Consider the following 21,776-nt stretch of genomic DNA (forward strand, 5'->3'; position numbering starts at 1 on the left):
AACAAAGTCTCATTGTGAACTTGAGTGTAAAAGCCCCGGACATGATTTCCTGCTGTAACTTTGTCAAAGAAGTTTCTATGCAAATTAACCAGCATGAATATTAAAAGCGGGTCGACAACATAAGGCAAGAGCAAAGCGCATTGTTCTGGAATGGAATGTATCTTAATTCCTCCGGCTTCTTCTTTTCCCTCCATAACGTGGACTTTTCCCAGTAGCGTCGCCAGTTCATCGGTGCGCCTTACGACAAAGAATGGCGGCCCCCTCGTGCACCGGGCGATTAGCGCGGGGGCGCCGTCTGTGGGGGTTTTGCTGCCGAATCAGTTCTCTCGCTTAAACGTATGCCCCCCTGCTGATACGCTTCCTCTCCCGAAAGGGAAATTCCACGTTTTTGTAATGAAGCCCAGCAATTTGCTCAACGAGGGAAAGGGGGGATTCGGGCGAGTTACGTTCGGTATCTAAAAAGAGGTCGACCAATAGTTCAACGATGGATTTGGAGGGAAAAATTGGGGTGTGTTTTTTTGTTATCATGAACGTGGTGGTAGAAAAAGTAGCAGGCAGTTCGAATGCTAACTTGCGATTCAGATACCTTTTTGAAAACTAGCCTATTGCCGTAGTACTTTTTGTAATTTTACGTACCCAAGGACTTTTTGCTTGATTATTCTGCGGTGTGTTTGTTATGCAAGTTATTTTTAACTATTATCCCCCAAATATGTTCCTTTTCTACTATATACAATTAATTTTGCATGTAAAAACGTACTAAATTCCCCCCAAAAAGTAAAGCGCTCCAGATTCCCGTGTTTTAACTTTGGCACGACGCTCAGATGGTGTCAATGACAATGGAATGTGGCCAAGTGTAACGCGTCGAGTGATGTCACTGATTTGTGATAAATTGTCTTAATCAGCAGCTGCTGTCACGCCAGCATCGCCGCCGTCACGGCTCCGTCATGCTTGTCGGTCGCGGCTGCTTGACAAAAAAAAAAAAAAAAGGCAATTTTGTCCACTTAAGGGGTGTCAAAGGTTGGGTTGCTTTTTGTCCCCCGCCTCTCCTTTTATTACACATTCCCAATGAACACATGACAGCCGGGCCTCGCTTTGGCAGTTTAAATTGAATAAATAAGTTGATGAGGCTTCAAAAAGAGTTTATTCCAATTTCACAATTTCAGTTTGACTGCCACAGACATGCCTATCAATGACACTGGTCCAATAAATGTGTTGCCCTTGGGGGAGGTATCCATCACTGCTGTAGATAATCATGTAAATTGTCTTTTCCCCCCCCTCTTTTCATTTATAAGAGAATCTTTTCTTTCGCTCAAAATGATGGGAATCATCATCATCCATCTGCAGAGATTGGAACGAGACCTCTTTAATATTTCATTTAATTTGTCGTAAGCACTTCAACAGAGCATATTTGCAAAAGCCTAAGTCAATGTAAGAGAGGCGGCGGTGGGGGTGGGGGGGCTACTCATATATTTAACGACGGCCCAAAAAAGAGACAAGGAAAAATGACATTTAAAAAAACAAGGTAATTGAGCATTTTGTATACTGTGGCAGCTGCTCGAGGAGCCGAGCGGCGCAACTCTGCTGCGGTGTACATTAATATTGCACAATTGAGGGAGACATCCGCCATCAATTATGTATAATAAACACTTACTACATTGTATGGTCGACGTCTCTCATGGGTTTGGGCACTCGCCTCTTCGGGAAGAGACACCACGCCCCCTGTACCCATCATCTACAAAGTAAGTGCAACACAAGTGGCAAGGGTGAAAGCTCAGTATGAACACAAGAAGTGTATTTAAAAATAAAAAAGTGAAACAGTCAAAGTCAAATAATAAAAAAAAAAAAAATTAAAATATAACCAGAGTTCAAAAAATAAAATACACATCTGGAAAACCAAAAATCAAACAGAAAACCAAAATACATAGGGATTTAAATAATAAAATGTAATCACAACAAAAATAGATGTAAAAAATGTGAAAATAATCCCCCACAAAAGATGCAATGACCCTAAAAATAAAATAGTAAATAAATTGAAACTAAAACATAAAATGTTTGAAAATTGTATAAAAAAAATAAATAGAATGCACTCTAAGGTAAAATAACAATATTAACAATTCCACACTAAAACAAGAATACACAAATCATTCAAAATTGAAGTGTGCGACTCAACTGACCCTGATGGTGGCCTCCAGCTCGCCCACGCTTCTCTTGCCGCCCGGCAGCCATCCGTACGACCAGTGCTGGGCCGAGGCCGCCTGGAGCAACAAGGCCATCAGCAACACGTGCGCCACCGCTTTGCGACCGACCTCCATCGTGGCTTTCTGCACGAAAACAATCACCCACATCACATCAGCGGAAAAGATCGCGATACAGAGCCCACCCGAGCCACTCACCTTTCGATTAGCCTCGTTAGCATGTGCTGCAACAAGACCGAACTTTTTTTTTTATAGGCACCAGGATTATAATCCCTTCTCCGCAGGTGTGACACATTCACATGCTAATGGTGCTAATGGAGGTGCCTAAGTGCTCGAAAAAGGCCACCGTCGCCATGAGGATTGGAGCGGCAGGAGACCTGCAATATATTCGTGTGCACCTGTTGGGAGCAAGACAAACAGCGTAGACATTTCTCTCACATGTATTATTTATTAGAATCAACTTCCGTACAAGAGACTCTAAAAAGGCATAAAGTTACATGGAAACCACTTTCTCTTAATGTAGCAGCTTACAAGGCCTCCAAACTATTACAATTATGTAGACGGCGAAATATAGAACTTAAAGCTTAGTGGCGAGCACAAGACACAAAATGACTTGCCTAGAAATGCGATAGTACAAAGAGCAAAACCCTTGTTTGTCCGATATCAAGCGCATCCGTCATAATAGTCGCTAAACTATTCACCGAAAAGATCATCCATACTACATGCTTGCTTAACTATTAAAACTGCCGATTTAAAAGCAGAGAAAGTTCAACACGTCATCCGGTCGTCGTTAAAAACTAAACACCGTGTCACTCGGTGACAAATATTTCACGATTAGAAGTGTGTTTTCGGCGCCTCTAATCAAACATGCATGTCGGGGAAATGGCAAGTGTGTTCAAGTGAAAAAAAGCGGAATATGATACTTGGCAGCCGGAGGAGAAAAAACATGTTTGAATGACATGTTTTTTCTGGGAGTGATTAGACGTTATTTTCAATATGGGTTAATGGCATTTTGCAGCGTCAGGCACCCGAGCACTAAGTAACATGGCCACGGGCAAGAAAAGACAGTTGGCCACGTCGAATCAAACCACAACAGACAGCCGACGCTAACTTATTCATTTGAGACCGACTTTTAGCGACAGAGTTGAATGCACGATACATTGTTGGGGATTAGAAAGAAGGTCCCGGATGAGACCTACAAACACATTTGAACGTATTTGCTGCAAATCTACGTACGCGTTTAAAGAAAAGGCATTGCGGTTCAATAAAGAGTAAAGCAGAAGGAGTTGACAAAGCATTTCCATCGCAACGCATTTTAGGTAGGAAGTCAATACCGACGAATAAAGCTACATCTCACCTAATAGGAATAGGAATTCTCTTCAATATTCAAATATTCTGTATACAGAGGTGCCTTGAGATCCGAGTTGAATTTTGTTACGTGACCATGCTGTAACTTAAAACACCGTTAGGAAGCGAAATAGCGTTAAAAATATTGCAGTTCATAAAAAAAAAAAAAGATATAATTAAAAGGTGGTACATCATGATTCTTTACTTGTGAATCTTTCTGCTGAACGCATCTAGCCACAAGGAGGCATTAAAATACGATCTTGCAATAGAGACAAACAAACTGCCCTTGTAGTTTCTCGCAGAGGATAAAGAATATATGCGTACGTGTTGCTGCATTGTCTGTGTTCAAATAGTTTCATAAAGTGTGAACACGAGCTAGCCTGTCTACGGCTTTTGCCATTCTACTACATTAGCATTAAGGTAGCATATTCTCTCACATGCGGGGTCGCCACTATCTCAAGGCACCATTGTATTAACATCACGTTACTCTACTTATTATAACATACTGAGCGAACATTTTCAGATAAAATAAAAGACTAAAAGGCTCCCGCAAAAATGACATGTTTTTCCATATTACAATAGGATACAAAATGTAAAACTTTAGAAAATGTACATTCAATACCCCCCCCCAAAGAAAAGTCAATTGCATAAGTTAAGCAAACGGTAGAAGGAGCAGGTTATTTAAAGTTGGCGTAGTCTGAGAAGATGTCAACAAAATCCTGCACCACTCGGTAGCAGAAGTCGTACTGCTCCTGAAAAACAAAGGCAACGCAAAACGTTAAGACGCCATGTGTTAGCATCGGGTTGTTTTGGTGTCTCTTTTGCAAACATTACCACGGTCTGCACCATATGCGGCCGCTGCGTGCGTAAACTCTTGACGGTCTGGAAGACGTCCAGCAGGCCTTCCGCCTTCACGCGCTCCAGAATGTTGCTGAGGGCGATGAAAGTCCCCGTCCGGCCCGCGCCGGCACTGAAAGACGGGGAACCGCGTTACACTTGGGGATGCAGATGTAAGTTATAGTCATCACGGGCATTAGCGTTGATGGAGCTGGCAACAAAAGTGAGCACACCCCCATGTATGCCTTTCATCCATTTGAATGCAACGGGTCGGCGAGAGGAAAGGTGACCTCCGCGTGGGCTAATGGTGCTAATACCCCCACCCTCCCCCCTCCACTTAAGGAGAGACTAATCCGAACGCTAACACTAATCAGCGTGGAAGCTGAGTGTTTGACTGAGCCGATGTTTACTCGTGATGACGGGACGGCGAGGGAGCGAGCGCCGGAATGATGTGCAATTTGGACGAGTGCGGCGAGACGCCGGGGGATCGGTGAGGGTTAGTCCCGCTCCCGGGAGGCCATGGGGGGGCTTTAAAAAGCTCCTCTTAGACAAGCGGTGATGAAGGCAAAGAGCGGAGTGATGACACCATTTCCTGTCGTTAGTTCATCTTATCAGATTAATCATAGTGGGGGAGTCGGAGGATATTTCACTTTGAGAGGTTTTAATTGACTGCGAACGGGCGGATTGGATCGATCCCACCGGGCCGTCGCCGCTTTAGAATCACTTCACCTGAAGCTAGGTTCTGATCAAAGCATCCACTGAGAAGTCTTTATAAAGGATCACATAAATGGTTTAGGCATAAGAACGGCGGCTCCGCTGGGGCAACGAGGGGACTTTCTTGTAAGTGATGTTCTAGAAAGAGAAAATGTAGCGTTTAAATGCAAAAACACTTTCCAATCTCACCCACCACTTAGCTCAAAAACAGCTTATAAGCAGCCGAGGCGGGAAGACGCAAGAGCCTCACCTGCAGTGCACCACGATGGGACGGTTTCCAGACTGCTGCTGCTGCCTCTGCACCGAGGCGATGATGTCAATCATCCCTCGGCCCTCCGCCGGTATTCCAATCTCGGGCCATCCGTGGAAGTGGAAATGTCGGACGTGTTGGGACCGGTTCTCCTGGCGGGACATGGCGGAGTCGTTATTTCCAAAGTCATGCTTACAGTACATACAAAAGAGCACAATACACTTGCTGCATTGTTTGTGCTCAGAGATCACTTGCATCAATAAAATCTCATAGATGCTAATGGTTAGCACCTGAATAGTGCAATGTTATTCTTTAATTCAAATTATTTTTATTTTCCCGTCCGTATAGTAAAATGTGGATCATTGCAGAAATGAAAACAATCTGCCTTAACTTGTTAAGAGACAATAGATAATGTTAGATTATATTATCAGAGAGGTATTCATTTTTTTTCCCGACATCAAACCAGGTTTGCGCTACGCACCGGTCTGCAAGTGAGGACCAAGTCTTTGAGAGTGAACATTTCGCCCTGCGAGTCTCCGCTCAGCTCCACCGTGTAGTCTCCAAATGTCACACTGCCCTCTGATGGCCAATACTGGAAACACTTTTCCTGTCGGCAAAGGTTTCCTTCACTAGGTACTTTTCAACCTGGGCAAACGTGTTGCGAGCGTGCGGCGTGCTGCACCTGCTCCCTCTCCTTAAGTTCAGTCAGCATAACGATCGAGTGGCACCTCCACTCCCACACCATCCTCCAGAAGTCCTCCGCCGTGTGAGACAGGGGGGCCTGGGTTGCGATGAAATAGTCCTTCTGCCTGTAGCCCTGGAGGGCACAGCGCAACACTCCAGGAAAGATGTTTTGCATCGTTTCAGAAGGAGACGATGAGCTTTTTATTTATACTTCTATGGGAAAATCTATAGAGGAGGCGGCGGGGGGGTTCTTACGTCAATAAAGGAGGCATTGATGTAGTCGGTGAACTCCTGCCCTCGTTTCACTGAAAGTATGACTCGGTTGAAATCATCTGTGCCAGGGAAGAAAAAGGAGAACTTTTTCAAGCCAATAAAAGTGGGAAAGAAGAGGGAAGTGTCACTTGGGTCGAAAAAAGCAAAAGAACGCTCAGAATACAGAGCAAAGATTCAATGAAAAATGCCCATTTGTGAAGCTAGTCTTTAAGAGAGTGGGTATTTTTTAATTAGCATGTGTACGGCAAACAATTCTGCTTAGCAACAAGTGACTGCATGTAATATAAGCACAATAAAAGTGTTGAACCTTTTGTCCATTTTAACACATGTTCAGGTTAGGGTGACATGTCGGTCGTACGGGATCGTGTCACTTTGATGCGACCGGGATGTGATGTATTATGGAAATGCAGAGGAGGGAAGAATCAAAGTATGCCTTACATGGGATGATCTGAAGCACGCGGTTCTTCTTCATGTTGGCTGGGAGGTTCCCCGTTCTCATGTTCTCCTTCATTATGCGCACGTTGGTCAGCTTCTGATGGCGGGGAGAGTAAACTGCGGTTAGGAAGGCTGCTTTGTTTTTTTTCCTTTTATCTGTCTATTGTATTTTATCTGCAGTTGCATGTATGCCAATCCATCAAGAGTTTAAATACTGTTCATCTTTTTGGATGAGTGCTCAGGCGTACCTAATGTTGTGACCCCAGAGTGTATTTCAAAAGTGCTAAAATATTTACTGCTTCAAGTAAACAACAGCAACAGCAAAGTTCTAATCAGTGGAGAGGAGACTGCTATGAGTAAAACATGAAAAGTTCCCGCCGAGCTGCCGTTAATTCAGCACGGCAGATGGAGGCACCTTATAAAGCGTTGTTATTAATGTCGCCGCCGCTCAGAGCGCCACCCTGGGCCAGATCTCGGGCAAAATACCGCCATGTCGGGACGATTCATTACTGAAACGCTTGGCTGTCTCTCTGAGCGTACCCGGAACTCCTCCTCCAGGCCCAGTCTGTCATGGGGGGCCCTGGCGTTGTGAAGCCTGTGCAGATGTCCCTCAAGAGAGCACACGTCCAGCTCCGTGTCTCCGTATAGGTAGTACTCCAACAAGGCCTGGTAGATGAAGGAGTACTGCATCTGTGGAGCGGCAACAAAGGGAGTCAGAACCAGAGATGGAAAGTTTCTTTTTTTTTTTTCCTTGCGCTTCCTCTTCAAGTATTACTGACAGTTTGTTTTGCTGTGTGTTTTTTATTGTTTGTTTGCCTCGCACAGCAACAACAACTGTCAGTCGGCAGGCGCGGTGGGTCAGCAGGGGTCAGAGCTTACATCGGTTTGGATGAGTTGACAGCGCTGCTCTCGTATTCTGCTCACAAAGCCGAAGACGTCCACCCTCTGCTCCGTGTGCATCATGTCGATCATGCTGTCAATGACAATGAAGGTGCCCGTCCTCCCCACCCCCGCGCTACACACACACACATACACACAAGAAGACAACACTTGTCAGACAACTTGTAAGACGGGTGGAAAGAACATCACTTTTCAAAAAAAATACTGTACAAAGGTCTTGGGTCACCAATGGATTTTTCACTGTTTTCATTTCTTCAATATATTTTGGCCAAGAAAAGAGGAATGTTTTAAAAAGTCAAAGATGTTGTGCGTGTGCCAAGGAAGAACCGTTAAGCAAATAAACAAAAAATAAATGAAATAAGAATAAATAAAAAAATACTTTTAACATCTGTCCCCCATGTTGCACTTTCTAAAACAATAGTTCGAAAAAATACAGCATGATGCAAAAGTAGTGAACGGATAAAGTCATAGAGTAATCTCATGTTTTGCTTTGCATGGCACAAAAAGGGGTGAAAGGTGTCCCTGAAATCTCTTCCCAGCTGTTAAAGCTGCCAACAATCGCCCTATGTTCCTCCATTTCCTGTAAAAGGTATAAATTCCAGATGCCCAACTTTTTTTTTGTCCATTTAAAGTATATTATTGGTGCATGTATAGAAACACATCCCGGCAAAAGATTTACAAGGGTCATTCCGCCAGAAAGGTGCGGGAGCCCCGGGCGCTGAAAAACAACAGCGAGCACCTGTTGCAGCACCCGTCAAACAAAAAGTGCACGTCCGCACAAACCAGGCGGGAGAAATGGCCTCGTTACCGTATAATTCAACCGATATTATCCCCAGAAGACAGCAATGCTCACTTCTGTAAAATAGTGTTCATAATTGCAACAATCTGCCACTCTATAATAACTTGCAAAAACAGATGACGCAAGGGAGGGCGAAAAAAAAAAAGAAAAAAAAAGTCCTAATTGTGTTCTTGTTACCTGCAGTGCACCACAATGGGTCCGGCGTAGGACGGGTTGACAGCCTTGACCTTCTTGAGGAATTTCAGCATGCCGATGGGCGAGAACGGCACCCCGAAGTCTGGCCAGCTGGTAAAATGGAGCTGAGTGACCAGGCACGGGGCCCGGGGCCCATCACTGCCCTGCTGTGAAGAACAGACGGGCACAGTTAATGTCGGCGCGTGAGTAATGCTCATTGTGAGCACGCACGCACACACAAAACCGGCCAAGTCAGATGACTTGGGTGAAAGTACAGAATTGCAGTCTTCCTAGTGTGATGGCAATATTTCATTTTATTGTCATTTGCTTTTGGCTTAACATCTCAAAGTTGAAGCGCACGGAGGCGAGAGAAAAGCCAGCAGACTCTGCGGCAAAGCCACTCGACGACACGGCGCATATTGATTCCGCGAGTACATTAACCACATCAGTATATCCTAATGATTTTTTTAATCTTGCATACAAGGCCCTTTTAATATCCCAGATTGTTTTTCAGCCGCAGTTTTGCCTTATTTATTCTATTTTCTATCCTATTATGGCGTACTAAACTGTTTGAAAGCTCCTTCAGGGAGCATTACTTTTTACGTCTTCTCCATGCAGCTTTATTAGACGCTTAATTTTTAATAAGAGATTGCCATTAAAATGATGTATTCTTAATGTCATTTGATAACTACAGTCGGCTCAAATATTAAACAATTTTACTGTGTGCCTAATTAGAGACAATGCTCCCTTAAAAATATTGCCAGGAATGCCTGCTGCAGTGTAATTAAATTTTACTGGTGCGCTCTGGAAATCCATACATGGCACATTTTTAATAAAGCAACAGTTTTTTTTTGGTCAGGGGTTTAATGAAAAGAAATGATTTGTGGATATATATATAGGATTGACTTACATACTGAATGCAGAATCTGCGAACGGTGTAGTCCACCAGAACGGTGACGTCCTCCGCGGCCACCCTGATGTTGCCGTACATCCAGCAGCCTTTTTCGGGCCAATACTGGAAGCATTTGTCCTGATAACGCAGATATTAAGAAGATGGTTCCGTTGCAATCCACACACAAAAAAAAAACTCAACATACATGACGTCTACATAAAATAATAGGTTTGTATGAATATTTTAGCAAAACTATAAACAAAACAATTTTGCCTTTGCAACTAATAACTGTGCCGCTTATATTTTTTGTTCAGTCTGAGCAGGGATTCCAAGGCACTTGACTTTGCGCGTCCCTGTCAGTCAATACGAAGTGCGTGAGCAAAGCTTCAACTCATTAGCAAGCCTTTCAGACTAATTATCATGAAGCCTCTCGGGGTCCTATCAACAATTATTGCATCATTGATCGCCGACGCTTCTTCTCCTTCTGCCGTATCAAACCGGCTGCTGAGCTCCCCACTGATCAGCCCTTTGAGGCTCGGCTCATGCAAAAGTCATCAATCGGGGTGACAATGTGATGAGATTGGCGTCTGAGGGACGGGGTCAAATAAATGACAAGAGGGTGACTTTGGGTCATGGAAAGAAAGAACGCATGGGTTTGCCTTTGTGTGGCGCTGCTGTATACTGGAGAGTTTGTGGTTTGGTTTTAGGGTGGAGTGCAAACCAACCTCTTTCCTTTCTTTTAGATTGGTCAGCATCACGATAGTTGCCGTCTTCTGCTCCCAAATCATCCGCCAGAAGTCGGCTACTGTCTCCAACTTGGGACCTGAAGCATATTTGGAATAAAGAAAAAAAATCCATTGAATATTAATGAATATAATTAAAAACTGGACTAGAAAATGTGAGATAGGTTTGACTAAAAACGACTGTGGCTTTCTCAAGCAACAAGGTTTTGTATTGTTGACGTTGTGTGACCACTAGAGGGAGACAAAGATCCCATACCAACCAATGCAAACTTTTACCTTTTAGCTGGCTAATACAATGATCATTTGAAATCGATAGGGATCTTGTTCACAGATTTTTTCCCCCACATTTCCACCCCCAAATGTATGACTTTTTTTTCTCAGGCACAATTTAGAAGCATTTAACTGTTATTAATTTTTTACCAATGCATTTCAGTGGCCATTAGAGTGAATAAATACACTTATTTACCTTGAGCAGCAATGAATTTCTTCTTTTGCCTAAACCCCTGCACAAAAGAGCAGACGCTTACTTGTAGCCTCAACATACCATTTTAAAACTATCAGGCAATTAGGACTCACGTCTATGTAAGATGCGTTGATGTAGTCTGAGCACAAGTGGCCGTTGTGACTGCTCAGGACCACCCTCGAATGGTCATCTGCAAGCGAGAGAGAGGAAATACCTCACATTTCAAGCAAGTCAGTCTTGTCTTGGGGTTGGGGGGGAAGGGGGCACACTCACATGGTAAAATGTTGGGGTATCTGTTTTTGTCTCTGTTGTGCTCCTTGCTGGCCTCCTCAAAGGACCCGTGGTGGTAGTAACACGGCAGAGACTATAACGAGAAAACCTCATAAGAGCGGGACACAAAAAAAACGGAATAACGCTGGCCACTCGTAAGTTTTGAGTGCTATTTTCAGTATTTGGGCAATGGCCGAGAGGACAAAAGGTTAGCGGCCGGAGCGTTTGCAACGATAAACCCACGTTGAACTCCTCTCGGAAGAGCTTGCCGTCGTCGGCCGAGCGCACGCGGTATTCCTCCTCCAGCGCGTCCAGCGGGATGGCAAAGTACCTCTTGGAGGGCGAGGGGGATCTGGGGAGGAGGACCACTCTTTGCTCTCCTGTGATTCAAAAGGAATATATGTCGGTCAGAAGGCTAACGATTCCCACGAGGCGCCATTACGCGCCGGCGTTGCACCTGCAACAACAATAACAAGCCGGGCGGCCATTAAGATTTCCCACTTCTGCCGATTCATGACAGATATGATTTCTCCGACTCGTAAACAGAGCGCCGCTTCGGACCGCCCGAAACTGCCTGGGCTCAAAATGTGTTCTTTCCGTTTATTTATATATATATTTTTTTCCCCCCCACTTAAAATGAAAGTTTATAAGACTCCCGACGAGCTAAGAAAGCTGAGAGGCCTCCACAAACTTTCCGGTTAGCTCGGACTACACGCGGGGAATTGTTCCGATGGCATAAAGAATGTAAATGCATGAATCAAATCTCGATAATAAAAAAGAAAATACATTTTGATGGGGTGGTGATTATTTTGAGTACCTTGTTCCTCCAGGAAGCCATTTGGAAGCTTTTTATCCACAGAGGTAACCAGAGCTTTCCTGTGGTTCTTGAACCTTAAAAATAAAAAAGAAATGTAACATAAAATTTAATACTCTATGTGAAGTGTATTCATTCATTCATTTCTATGGTTTTTAAGTAAAAACAAAAAAACAAATCTGTGTTCATTTAATCAAAAATGTAATGGAAAAATGAATTTAAATTGAGGTTCAGCATTTGCTTTGTGTGGATGAGTTGCAAATTCACATGACCCCACCTGAGGCAGTAGATGGTCAGCAGGATGATAAAGATGAGAACAAGAGATAAAATCAGTGTGGAGGGCAGCACGTGAGCACCCTGGTGGGTGGGGCTCCCTGGGCAGAGGACAAAACAAAATATTTTTTGTTCAAAAAGTGCTGCCATGTCAAGTCACATCAACATTCAGTCTTTACCTGCCGTTTGGTTGCCATGAGTTGAGATGTTGATGGCTGCAGAGATCCCGATCAGAAACAACACCATCGTCTCTGAGGAAGAAACGAGAGTCCAAAATAAACAGGCCCTGCAATACCACAGTGTGTCCACCGGAGGGCGTTGACTCAATATGCAACACAAGTCAAGCATGTAGGCTGGAAGCACTTTTATTTTTCATTATGTAATAAAACGTCAAAATTAAAGTAGCAAGAACAAATTGTTTAAGAGAAGTAATATTACTTTTTTGTTTTCAATAAACACTGCTGTTGTCCAGCAAGCATGCACATGCTGTATTCTTTATTCAGGCTAGTGATATAACTTGAGGACAGCGAAGGAGTGTTAAAAGGCACATATGTAGAGAATCTAGGTTATAATCTTGACCAGATGGTGTTTTTCTCTCAGGGGCCGAGTCCTATTTATTCCTGCCTGCCACCCTCCTTTCCCCGCTGCTTGCCTGACATCACTTGTTCACAAGCTCCATTCTCACTTGTCCTTTTTCTCCTTCGACGCCGGGAGCCCTTAGCGCCGCTTTATTTATTCGGGGCTTTCTTAAAGGGGACGTGACACGCCAGGATCTTTGACAAAAACACGTGATTTGAATCCGACGACACTTTCCGCTTTTGTGTCTTATTATCGCCCAAATGTCGACACTTCACATTGTCGTTTATTCTGACTCCGACTGAGCAGAGCTGTCGAATAAATTGGGGCTCAATCTACCTAAATGGCTTTGAAGCAACATCTCGGCATCTAAATTCATCCTGGGTTATAAGACCTCCGTTCTTGTTAGAGAAGGATGAAATCACTCATTGTGCCAATTTGCTTCTTGTGGGTCATCCAGGGGCCTAATTTGTGATGTTTGAGCAGAAGCCTGAGGGGCTTTCGCATAAACGCACTTCCGGGCCCCTTACAGCAAAGTCAGCCGCATGTCAAAGTGTTATCGGACGACAAACGAGGACAGACTTCCAGTCTTAGGAGGCACTGATGCAGAGAAGAGTGGACGCTGACATACATTATGTTGTCGAAAGAGCTGTAAGCGCAGTGGAAATGAAAAGTCTACACACCCCTCATTGAATGCCAAGTTCTTGTCATGACAAGATGGAGGCAATTATGATGCGTTTGAAATGGCAAATGCCCAACCTTCTTGTTCCCATAAAGATCCTGCCATTTGAACAGGGGTGTGTCGACTTTTGATATTTACCATTTGTGTTTACATGAGAAGAAGTGAGTCTTTTTGCTGTGTTTGAATCACTTGTGATGATTGAGTTGACGGATTCGATCGGTAAAAATCCCCCACCCTGCACGATGAATACGAAACACCGCACCCCCACCCCACCCATTGTGCACATGTTCTCATCTGACATGCACACACGCTTACAGATGTGTCCCACAGCTCAAGGCCACGTGTCGGGGCAAGGGCGGATTCCACCCTTAGCGCTAATAAACCGGCAGCGTCGCTATTTGAACCGGAACGGGCCCGCGAGGGCCACTTGGTGACCCGGCACGTATCTGCGTACATGCGGGTCACCTGCACGTCGTCTGTCGTGGGCATTAGCTGGGCAGCCTATAGGCAGGAATGCAAAGCGGAATTGAACATCTCGCGTTGTAACGCTTTAGTTTACAAGTCAAATTCTTCCTTTTAAATATTGCATCACTTCTGGCCGCTCTTAAAGTTTGGAAATCGAGTTTGGGAAGATGATGCAAGCACAGTTGTTTGCGTTTCGCCTTTTGGCCAGTCGGGGGTCGGCGAGCGCAGACTTTGATGTGAACGGTTATATCCTCAGTTTTTTTTTTTTTTATCATTGACAGCAAAATAAATTTGTTTTTGTAGCTTATTCAGTTAGCGATTGATCTCAAGCAAGATGGATTTTTGGGGGTTAGGATCTGAAAAGACGCAAAAAAGTCTATTCTCCGAGTTTTGAGTCTTTCCGCCAATTAAATGAGCGTGTAGCTTTTATTCTACAGCTACAATAATTACATCCTGTTGCTTGAAAGTGGAAAAATTCTCATCAGGCTGGCCATCAGTGAGAACTAATGCAATTATTTCCAGCTCCGGTACCAGCTTGGCATAAAACGATTTAAAGGAGGGAAAAGCGTCCCATCCGAGCATGACGCAACAACCAACCAAGGGCAAGCTGCTCAGAGCTCCGGGCTAATTCTTGAGAGGAGCTTTGCCTTTATTGTACTGCTGAAGACAACAGACACTTCTCGGAAAAGAAGCCCAAAGCTCATTATTGGAAAAAAAAAGATAAAAAAAATCATTTGCTGTATATATTTATGCAAACGCCCGTGCAAAGAGTCTTAATATTTAAAATAAAGCATGATGAAATTGACTCCATGCTGACCTCTGCACCTCATTTAAAGAGCTCTTATAAATAATGGAGCTATAGGATAGAAAGAGGGGGTGAAAAAAAATACATAATGATGTCATTTACACATAAGACACATGCTGATACAAGCGACTCATTATTCTAATGTATGCCGTGGAATTTAAATATCATGAATAAAGTTAAATATTGATTGAAATCAATGTCAGGGAACTTTAATCAGGCTTGGGATTTACATTTAAGGTGTTGGCTGTCATCCTGCGATAAGCGAGTTGAACCTTAAGCATGTTGTGCCCTCATTACAACTTTTTTTTTTTACATTGTATGTATTCACTACCTCAAAGTAAATCGTAATGCGAGGATGAAAAAAAAATCGCATCAATTATATATGATCTGTTTATTTATACTTATTTTAGGGCCCTAATTTGTCTTTTTATTCCATTTCTTGCTATTTATGTTAATCCTGCACACATGGCAAGTAATCCACTTCAAATTATTTCTTTTATTTATTTTTTTAAACCCGCCTGCTCTAGTAATAACATGCTTACACCTACCACAAAGGCGCTGGAAAAAAAAAAAAAAAAAAAAACTGCAGTCGCTTCACAAAATGTGCAAATTAGAAACAGAAAAACAAGCGTGCCAGAATTTTGACGCCGCTAATGTGTTGCTTCACGGAAAGGTTAAGCGAAATAAATCCAAACGCAAATCCTGATTACCGGAGCTAAAAGACGCAATGAGCCTGCAAGGTTTTATAGACTACTTAGGAGGAAGTACTTGATGTGAAATTGCATCTAATCACACCTGGAGCCAGATAGTGTGTCAACCCTGCTCGACTTATGAATAACACAATCTGGATCCGATGTTATGCCCTTTCATTAAGAAGCCATTAAGGGCATATTAAATGCGTGTTACCGGCGCAGTAAAACAATTCACGGCCAGGTTGTAATCGGCCGACATGGCAAACAGTTTAATTCCTCTTTCGGTGGCCGTGTGATGTTAGTTTGTCGCTTTAATGACATTTACCGCAAGGAAATCTAATAAGGAACCAGTAGGACCGTTTTGTGCATTAATTTGACAATTTGTTTATTAGTGCGGCGGCGTACGGCTACAATGTATCAAACGGAGTTGTTTGTAAGAAGTTAATCCTCTCGGGTCGTTAAATAATAGATTAAATTGGTGAATAAGGGACAATTACGGGACATGCAAATTAGGTAGTCGAGGCAAATGTGTATTCAATTTGAGATTATGACGATAAAATGATTAAATAAGTTATAAAGCCAGTCGACCTGTTTTTTGGCATATAATTGATTGCATTGTTTGACTACACATTGAAACAATAATTGTGCCTTTTTAAAATCAATTTAGTAAATATAACATTATTTCAAAATGGACAAAGTCATTTTTTCAAGATCTATGATGCAAGATGTTGAGTCAAAGGGTCAATGGGAGTTCACTAAGTGGAATATTTTATATAATATATATTTTTTAACTTATTTTTATGATATCCGGCAGAGTAAAATTCCAATAACGGATTATCAGCCAATTATTTTTTTATATACTGTATATTGTATAGTGAATAAAACTTTTCTTTCTCTTAACACCTGCAACAATAAAAATGTGAATTTTAGATTTGTATGGGTGTTTGTTCAATTTAACACCCAAGAGAAATCGGCAAAAATAAGCCATTTCTCGCAGCTTTTGTTTGTGGGGAACATTTGAATGTCATTTACTTTGTTTAAAAAAACAACAACAACAATGTGTGCGTGTATAAACAATTAACATAGCGTTGCTTTGAGGATTAGTTAGCCAATTACCAAAAAACAAATGGGCACTCAACGTTCCGTGTCAAAACCACCTCTCGGAATTTAATTAGAGTCAAGCAATACTGCAGCCACACATTGTGCATCGATCAATACCCTCTCACAAACGAGTGGCTGCCTCTTCATAAAGAGATTCTTCTTCTCGTTCCGTCAAGGCGATAAAGAACAAAGATGTGTTAAAAAAAAAACTAAAGATGGAGCGGGAGAACGTACATGCCAGCGAAGTGTGTCGGCAGGAAGGGGTGTGTGTGAAAGGATCAATGCCTTGCTTGTTGGCTCACACATAAAGAAAGACATCCGTGGTTGGGAAGAAAAAAAAAAAAGGAATTTTGAAGCTTCACCACAAGAAAATAAACTTCACCCGACATCACTACAACCAACTCTGTGCTCGTGTCTGCATCATCTGCTGCTGCACTTGTCAATTATTCAAATGTTTCCGTTTACTTACATGTCCAAAAAAAGCTGGGTCGGTCTCAGTATCAGTGGAGCCGTGTGTCCATAGCAGCAAAGCGTTCCAACTTTTTTTTTTTCTTCTTCTTCTTTCCCCCAAGGTTTATTGCAACATCGCTCACATCTTTTCAGCTTTGGGTTGCAGAAGGAGTGACGGGCACGGTATTAAGATGGGTCAGAACTTTGGGAACCTGGAAAATGAAGCAGAAATGTTCAATCGCATTGGTCAAAACAAGTTGATGATCAAATAAGTATATTGTCATCTTATTAGAATTGTAAATATTGAAAAAGTATCTTAATAGTGGTCATAAAGGCTTATTAGGTGCCAGCAAAAATAACATACATGTACGTACATATATATCCAAACAAATCAAATTCACTGTGTGCGGTATTCATGTAACTGCTCCCCTCCAAAAAGTAAATAAATTAAAGAAAGATTTGACTGCCAACGTGTTTTACGACTTTGCATCGGTGTGAGAAAATAGCCACACGAGCACACTACCACCTTTTGTTCCATAAATTTGGGAACAGGTAATGGAAGATGGAGGTCCAATATTTTTCTTTACCACCACTCCAAAACCAATAGAAAAAAAAAAAAAGCTCATTTGTGCTTTTACAGAGTGAACAGGAAGTTGCCATAAAAATTGGTGGAAGGTTCTTTTAAAAGCGTGTTTGTATGAGTCAGGTTAGCCAAGCAGCTGCAATACATTACGTTCCTCCTTGGGCATGTATTATACATGGAGAACTAGTCAGCCACTCACAAAGGTCACAACGCAATCATGTTCCGGCCGCAAAGCTCACATGAACTTTGCCCCGGCCCGCAAACACAAATCCTTTTAGACAATCTGTCAATCAAAAAATGAAGCGAGCACAAAAGGCGTGTTGATCTCTGACTTTTGGCTGTTATTTAAAAGAGCGCAAGATATTTAGGATGACTGTGAATAATAAAGCATATGTGACCGTATAATAGAATTTGAAGGTTCGTGCTAAGCTTACCGCGCCGGAAATGTGAAATGTGTGTGTTATCATTTACGACGAAGCGCCTGAGCCCAATGATAATGGCGATAAAAAATGCATAAGCTCTAAGTTATTCATCTTTCACTTCCCCAAAAAGTCCTGTGGGAGGCTTGCATGAAGCCATCTTTATGTCTGGGTCTCTTTCCAGGCCCGCACACTCGCCCGCATTAAAGGGTGGCGTGCACGTGTGGCAGGCGGGGGCGCACGCGCGCACTTCCTCCCCGTGCGGCTCGGCCCACTGACTAAGAGGCCGAACACGCAGCTCATTAAAGTTTGATGGTGTCGCGCTTGCCGATTCAATCATTAATTCATGGCGAAAACAGGCGGAGAAAACGGCAGAGGGCCCGCCGTTGTGATGGAATAATCATTTGTTTCCAACTAAGTGGTTCAATGACACTTCAAGCACCAAAATGATTACTTTGTCGCCATCTTGTGGTCTGCTGAAGTGAGTTGAGGAGCTTCGGTAGAACAAAAGTAGCGCTTTTTCCCCCACAATCTTGCAGAATGAAGTAATAAAAAAAAAAAATCATAACAGGCATAATTGAATCTTCTGGTGTGGTGAGTATGTGACCCCTTTTTGCCCGATTCGCTTGGTTGAAAAATAATTATGTAATCTTGTCAAGTTTGCGGTAAGACTGTTCCAGTCTCGTCCCCTAGGTGGCGCTAAAACGAACCATCAGATTTTCCAAAACAATTGTGAGCCTGCTAAAATGTTGGATACAACAATGCAAACTAATGAGCATCAATAAGAGATGTAAATCAAAACTCTCTTACTGGCTCACATGATAGTGTACAGGTGTACCTAATGAAGTGTCCTTTGTGGTTAACATTGTTCACCACTCTTATTATTGTACTGTGAGATGACCTAGACCTGATGAGCCACGTCGACAAGGACGTGTTTTGACATCATCAGCATCATTTCCTGTCCACCCCATGACAACAGCATTATGTCATAATAAAAGAAATGAATCTTCATAATACGTTGTCGTGCGTCTAACATTAGCTCACCGATATTCCCAAGGACTGCCAGGAAGTGGGCCATGCGTGGAGGGTCGAGATGTGCGCTCTGACTCAATTCCTAATGTAGGCCGTCTAATCAGGCGACAGGAAATGAAGATTACATCGCTTGTTGTGAATGAGGTTATGGAAAATGTTTAACTCATGAATAATCATCCTCCCATCAGGCCACAGTTATGACAGCCACCACTGAGACTGTATGCATTTGTGATCCCAAGAAAGAGCTTTACTAAAACGTCGACCTTTTTAAAAGACAAAACGCCAATGTGCATGTCAATCCAAACTAAGCATGTGTAAATGCAAAGTGCGCATGTTTTCTTCTCAGAATGAATATTAAGGCGTACCTAATCTGGTGTCCAGTTAAGTAAAGACATCTTCAATCCTCAAATCATCTTATTCAGGCACCTCTACCCCATTGTTATGAATGAAGCGTGCAGGCCTCGCTCGTGCACGCTGTACTATGGGTAACGCCACCCCCCCCCCCCCCCCCACACTCGTCTAGACCGGTGCGCGTCCTGCACATACACAGCATACGCCCCCCTCATATGATATTGATTTAGCTTATTTACAACATCGTTGGCGATCGCTTGGCTTTGCTCCACAAACCCATTTCCTTTTACGCCTACATCTGAAGGAATGGCAGCGTGGATCACAACAGCTGCCGCGATGCCCACCTTGACGCCATAGGAATTCGACTCGGAGGTGCAACGTGGAGCGAGCGAGGACACGAGCACGCAAAAGAAAAAAAAATAGTAATCACGGGCTCGCTTGTTTAGCAGTGATCGCGTTCTCCGCATCTTACCGTGCAACATGACCTCGCCTCAGTCGGCTGGAGAGGATGATGGTGCTTCTGGTTCCGTGTGCACCCGCGGGATGCGGCTTTGGAGATGAAGGAGAGAGGAAAGGGCAAGACGAAGAAAAAATGTGGTCAAAACGTGCAACGGTTTATTTTAGCGTCAAATCTGAGTGTTAGGATGCTCCTGCTGGATGAGCTTAGCCGCGTTATGGCAGCCTGTGTGGAGCCAGAAGAGCCCCCTCCTCCCCGCACCCCCCCACATCCATCTTCATAGACCACCATCCGGCTGCAAGAGGATGCATTGACTGGCGCACGACAGTCCCATATCTTTGCAATATTTGCGTTAAAGTGTTTTTCTTTTACGTGTTTTTTTTTTTTGAAGCTACAATAGGTTTGCCTCACAACACTGCCATGATAATTACAACAACAAAATAAGTTATAGTTGAATTTTACATAAAACAAGTTGCTCAAAACTCAGGTAACAATCGCGGCTTTGTGATGTCATAATGGGTGAGCCGTGATTGGTTGTTACCTGAGTAACTGTGATGTCATTTTCAATCGACACTGATTGGCAAAATGGCCGCCCCCTGGGACGATAAAAGCGACTATTTTGCTGCCTAATTTATATTCCACAAACTCACTATCGCTGTATACATTTGTTTTCATCAATAAGACGATTCGGCCGCAATAAATTCTTTGAAATTATGTTTTAAAAATGTACATTTGCATGTATCAATCATGGTACACTGACGGATACAGTCAAATTTGTGAGCTCTAGTGGGAAAACATGAGAACTAAAGCATAAAAGCTCACCTGTTGTCAACGTGCAGACCTTGTTACACATTTGATGTTGCCCCGGGAAACTGTGGAAGAGCATCAAGATTAAATACATGGTATTTATTGCTTAGGAAATATTGACTCGGAAATCTTCCTCTACAATCTTTCGTGTCTTCTATTGATTTTCCTGTGACACGGAAACAAATCATTCAGCGGGAACTACCGCTGTTTTTATTTTTTTTGCTGACCTCTCACGGAAGTGAGCACCGAGTCAATGAGGTGATGCTATCTTTGATGGGAGCCAATAAAGTGGTGGCAAAAAGTTACGATCAAGTGGCCCAACAAACTATTTACGCGCATAAATGCCCCCATAAAATTTGAGTGTCTCCAGACAAACACTGAAAAACCCTGTTAACTTGTCTCGCCTTTAAGGGTTGTTCAAATAAATTACATAATCGATTCCATTGATTCTCACACACATGTAGATGTAGGAATGTCGAAAAAAAAAGCTGCTTACTGAGCATATTATAAATGGATTACGTAATCCTGATTGAGTCCCATGTACATTAAAGCCATGTTCTGCAGTACATGGTCGTTGCCACTAGAGGGCAGTGTTACTCTTAATAATAGATAACTAGTGGATAATTAGTGGATACAATAATGACCAATAATCTATGTGATTGAATTTAGCCTTAGTTATCAAAGGACATTCATTTGATAAACCTTTATGTCTTCAAATCTATACGGTACTGCATAAAAGTAATGCGCTATAGAAATAAAGATGTATTGTAGTGACTATTGTACCACATTTTATTCGGTCCTCCGACTACCACAAATTACATTAAAAACCTCCATAACGTCGTTATTAAATACTGCAAAAGGAAGAAAAAAATATTACTCTTTACCTACCACCAGAGGGAGCCCAAATACCATTAGCGGCCATTCTTTTCCCCCCTACTAGTGGTAATCGTCAAACATCAACACAAAATATACTAATACCAACATCCAAAGTAAACTATGTCCATTTCAAAATGTTTCTATTTCTTATGCAATTGCTTTATATACTATATATTACCAGAACAGCACATTTTCACTTTGGCGCAAATTCATCCATAAGAAAAGAACTCTATCGTAAGCACAACTCACAATTAAGTCAGTGGTTTCTAATAATAAAAGTTTAAAAACAACTCACCCATTTCATTCTTCAGCTCACTGTAGCGAAGCAGATTCTTTTGTACTGAGAGGCCAGGACAGAGATGAGCAACCTTATAATAACATCCATTTTCTTCTTTTTTTCCCCACAAAAATCACAGT

The 21,776-nt window shown here is 42.7% G+C and overlaps 2 protein-coding genes across 2 annotated transcripts; both read right to left on the reverse strand.

Annotated features, from left to right (window-relative positions):
* Positions 1-1,281: 1,281 nt before the first annotated feature.
* On the reverse strand, positions 1,282-2,312 carry gnrh3 (gonadotropin-releasing hormone 3). Its single transcript, XM_061285377.1, has 3 exons — positions 2,175-2,312; positions 1,652-1,732; positions 1,282-1,338 (listed from the first exon to the last, which is right to left on the reverse strand). The coding sequence occupies exons 1-3, from the start codon at positions 2,310-2,312 to the stop codon at positions 1,282-1,284; spliced, it is 276 nt and encodes a 91-aa protein (XP_061141361.1).
* Positions 2,313-2,636: 324 nt separating this feature from the next.
* LOC133158683 (receptor-type tyrosine-protein phosphatase epsilon-like) lies at positions 2,637-19,900 on the reverse strand. Its single transcript, XM_061286033.1, has 21 exons — positions 19,692-19,900; positions 16,854-17,046; positions 12,243-12,314; positions 12,068-12,164; positions 11,794-11,867; positions 11,220-11,356; positions 10,980-11,070; positions 10,820-10,896; positions 10,710-10,746; positions 10,226-10,323; positions 9,519-9,638; positions 8,612-8,775; positions 7,615-7,750; positions 7,276-7,425; positions 6,739-6,832; positions 6,283-6,359; positions 6,026-6,160; positions 5,825-5,950; positions 5,344-5,495; positions 4,377-4,512; positions 2,637-4,294 (listed from the first exon to the last, which is right to left on the reverse strand). The coding sequence occupies exons 3-21, from the start codon at positions 12,307-12,309 to the stop codon at positions 4,220-4,222; spliced, it is 2,043 nt and encodes a 680-aa protein (XP_061142017.1). The 5' UTR covers positions 12,310-12,314; positions 16,854-17,046; positions 19,692-19,900; the 3' UTR covers positions 2,637-4,219.
* Positions 19,901-21,776: the final 1,876 nt, after the last annotated feature.

This window comes from Syngnathus typhle, linkage group LG8, assembly GCF_033458585.1.
Source record: "Syngnathus typhle isolate RoL2023-S1 ecotype Sweden linkage group LG8, RoL_Styp_1.0, whole genome shotgun sequence".
NCBI lineage: Eukaryota > Metazoa > Chordata > Actinopteri > Syngnathiformes > Syngnathidae > Syngnathus > Syngnathus typhle.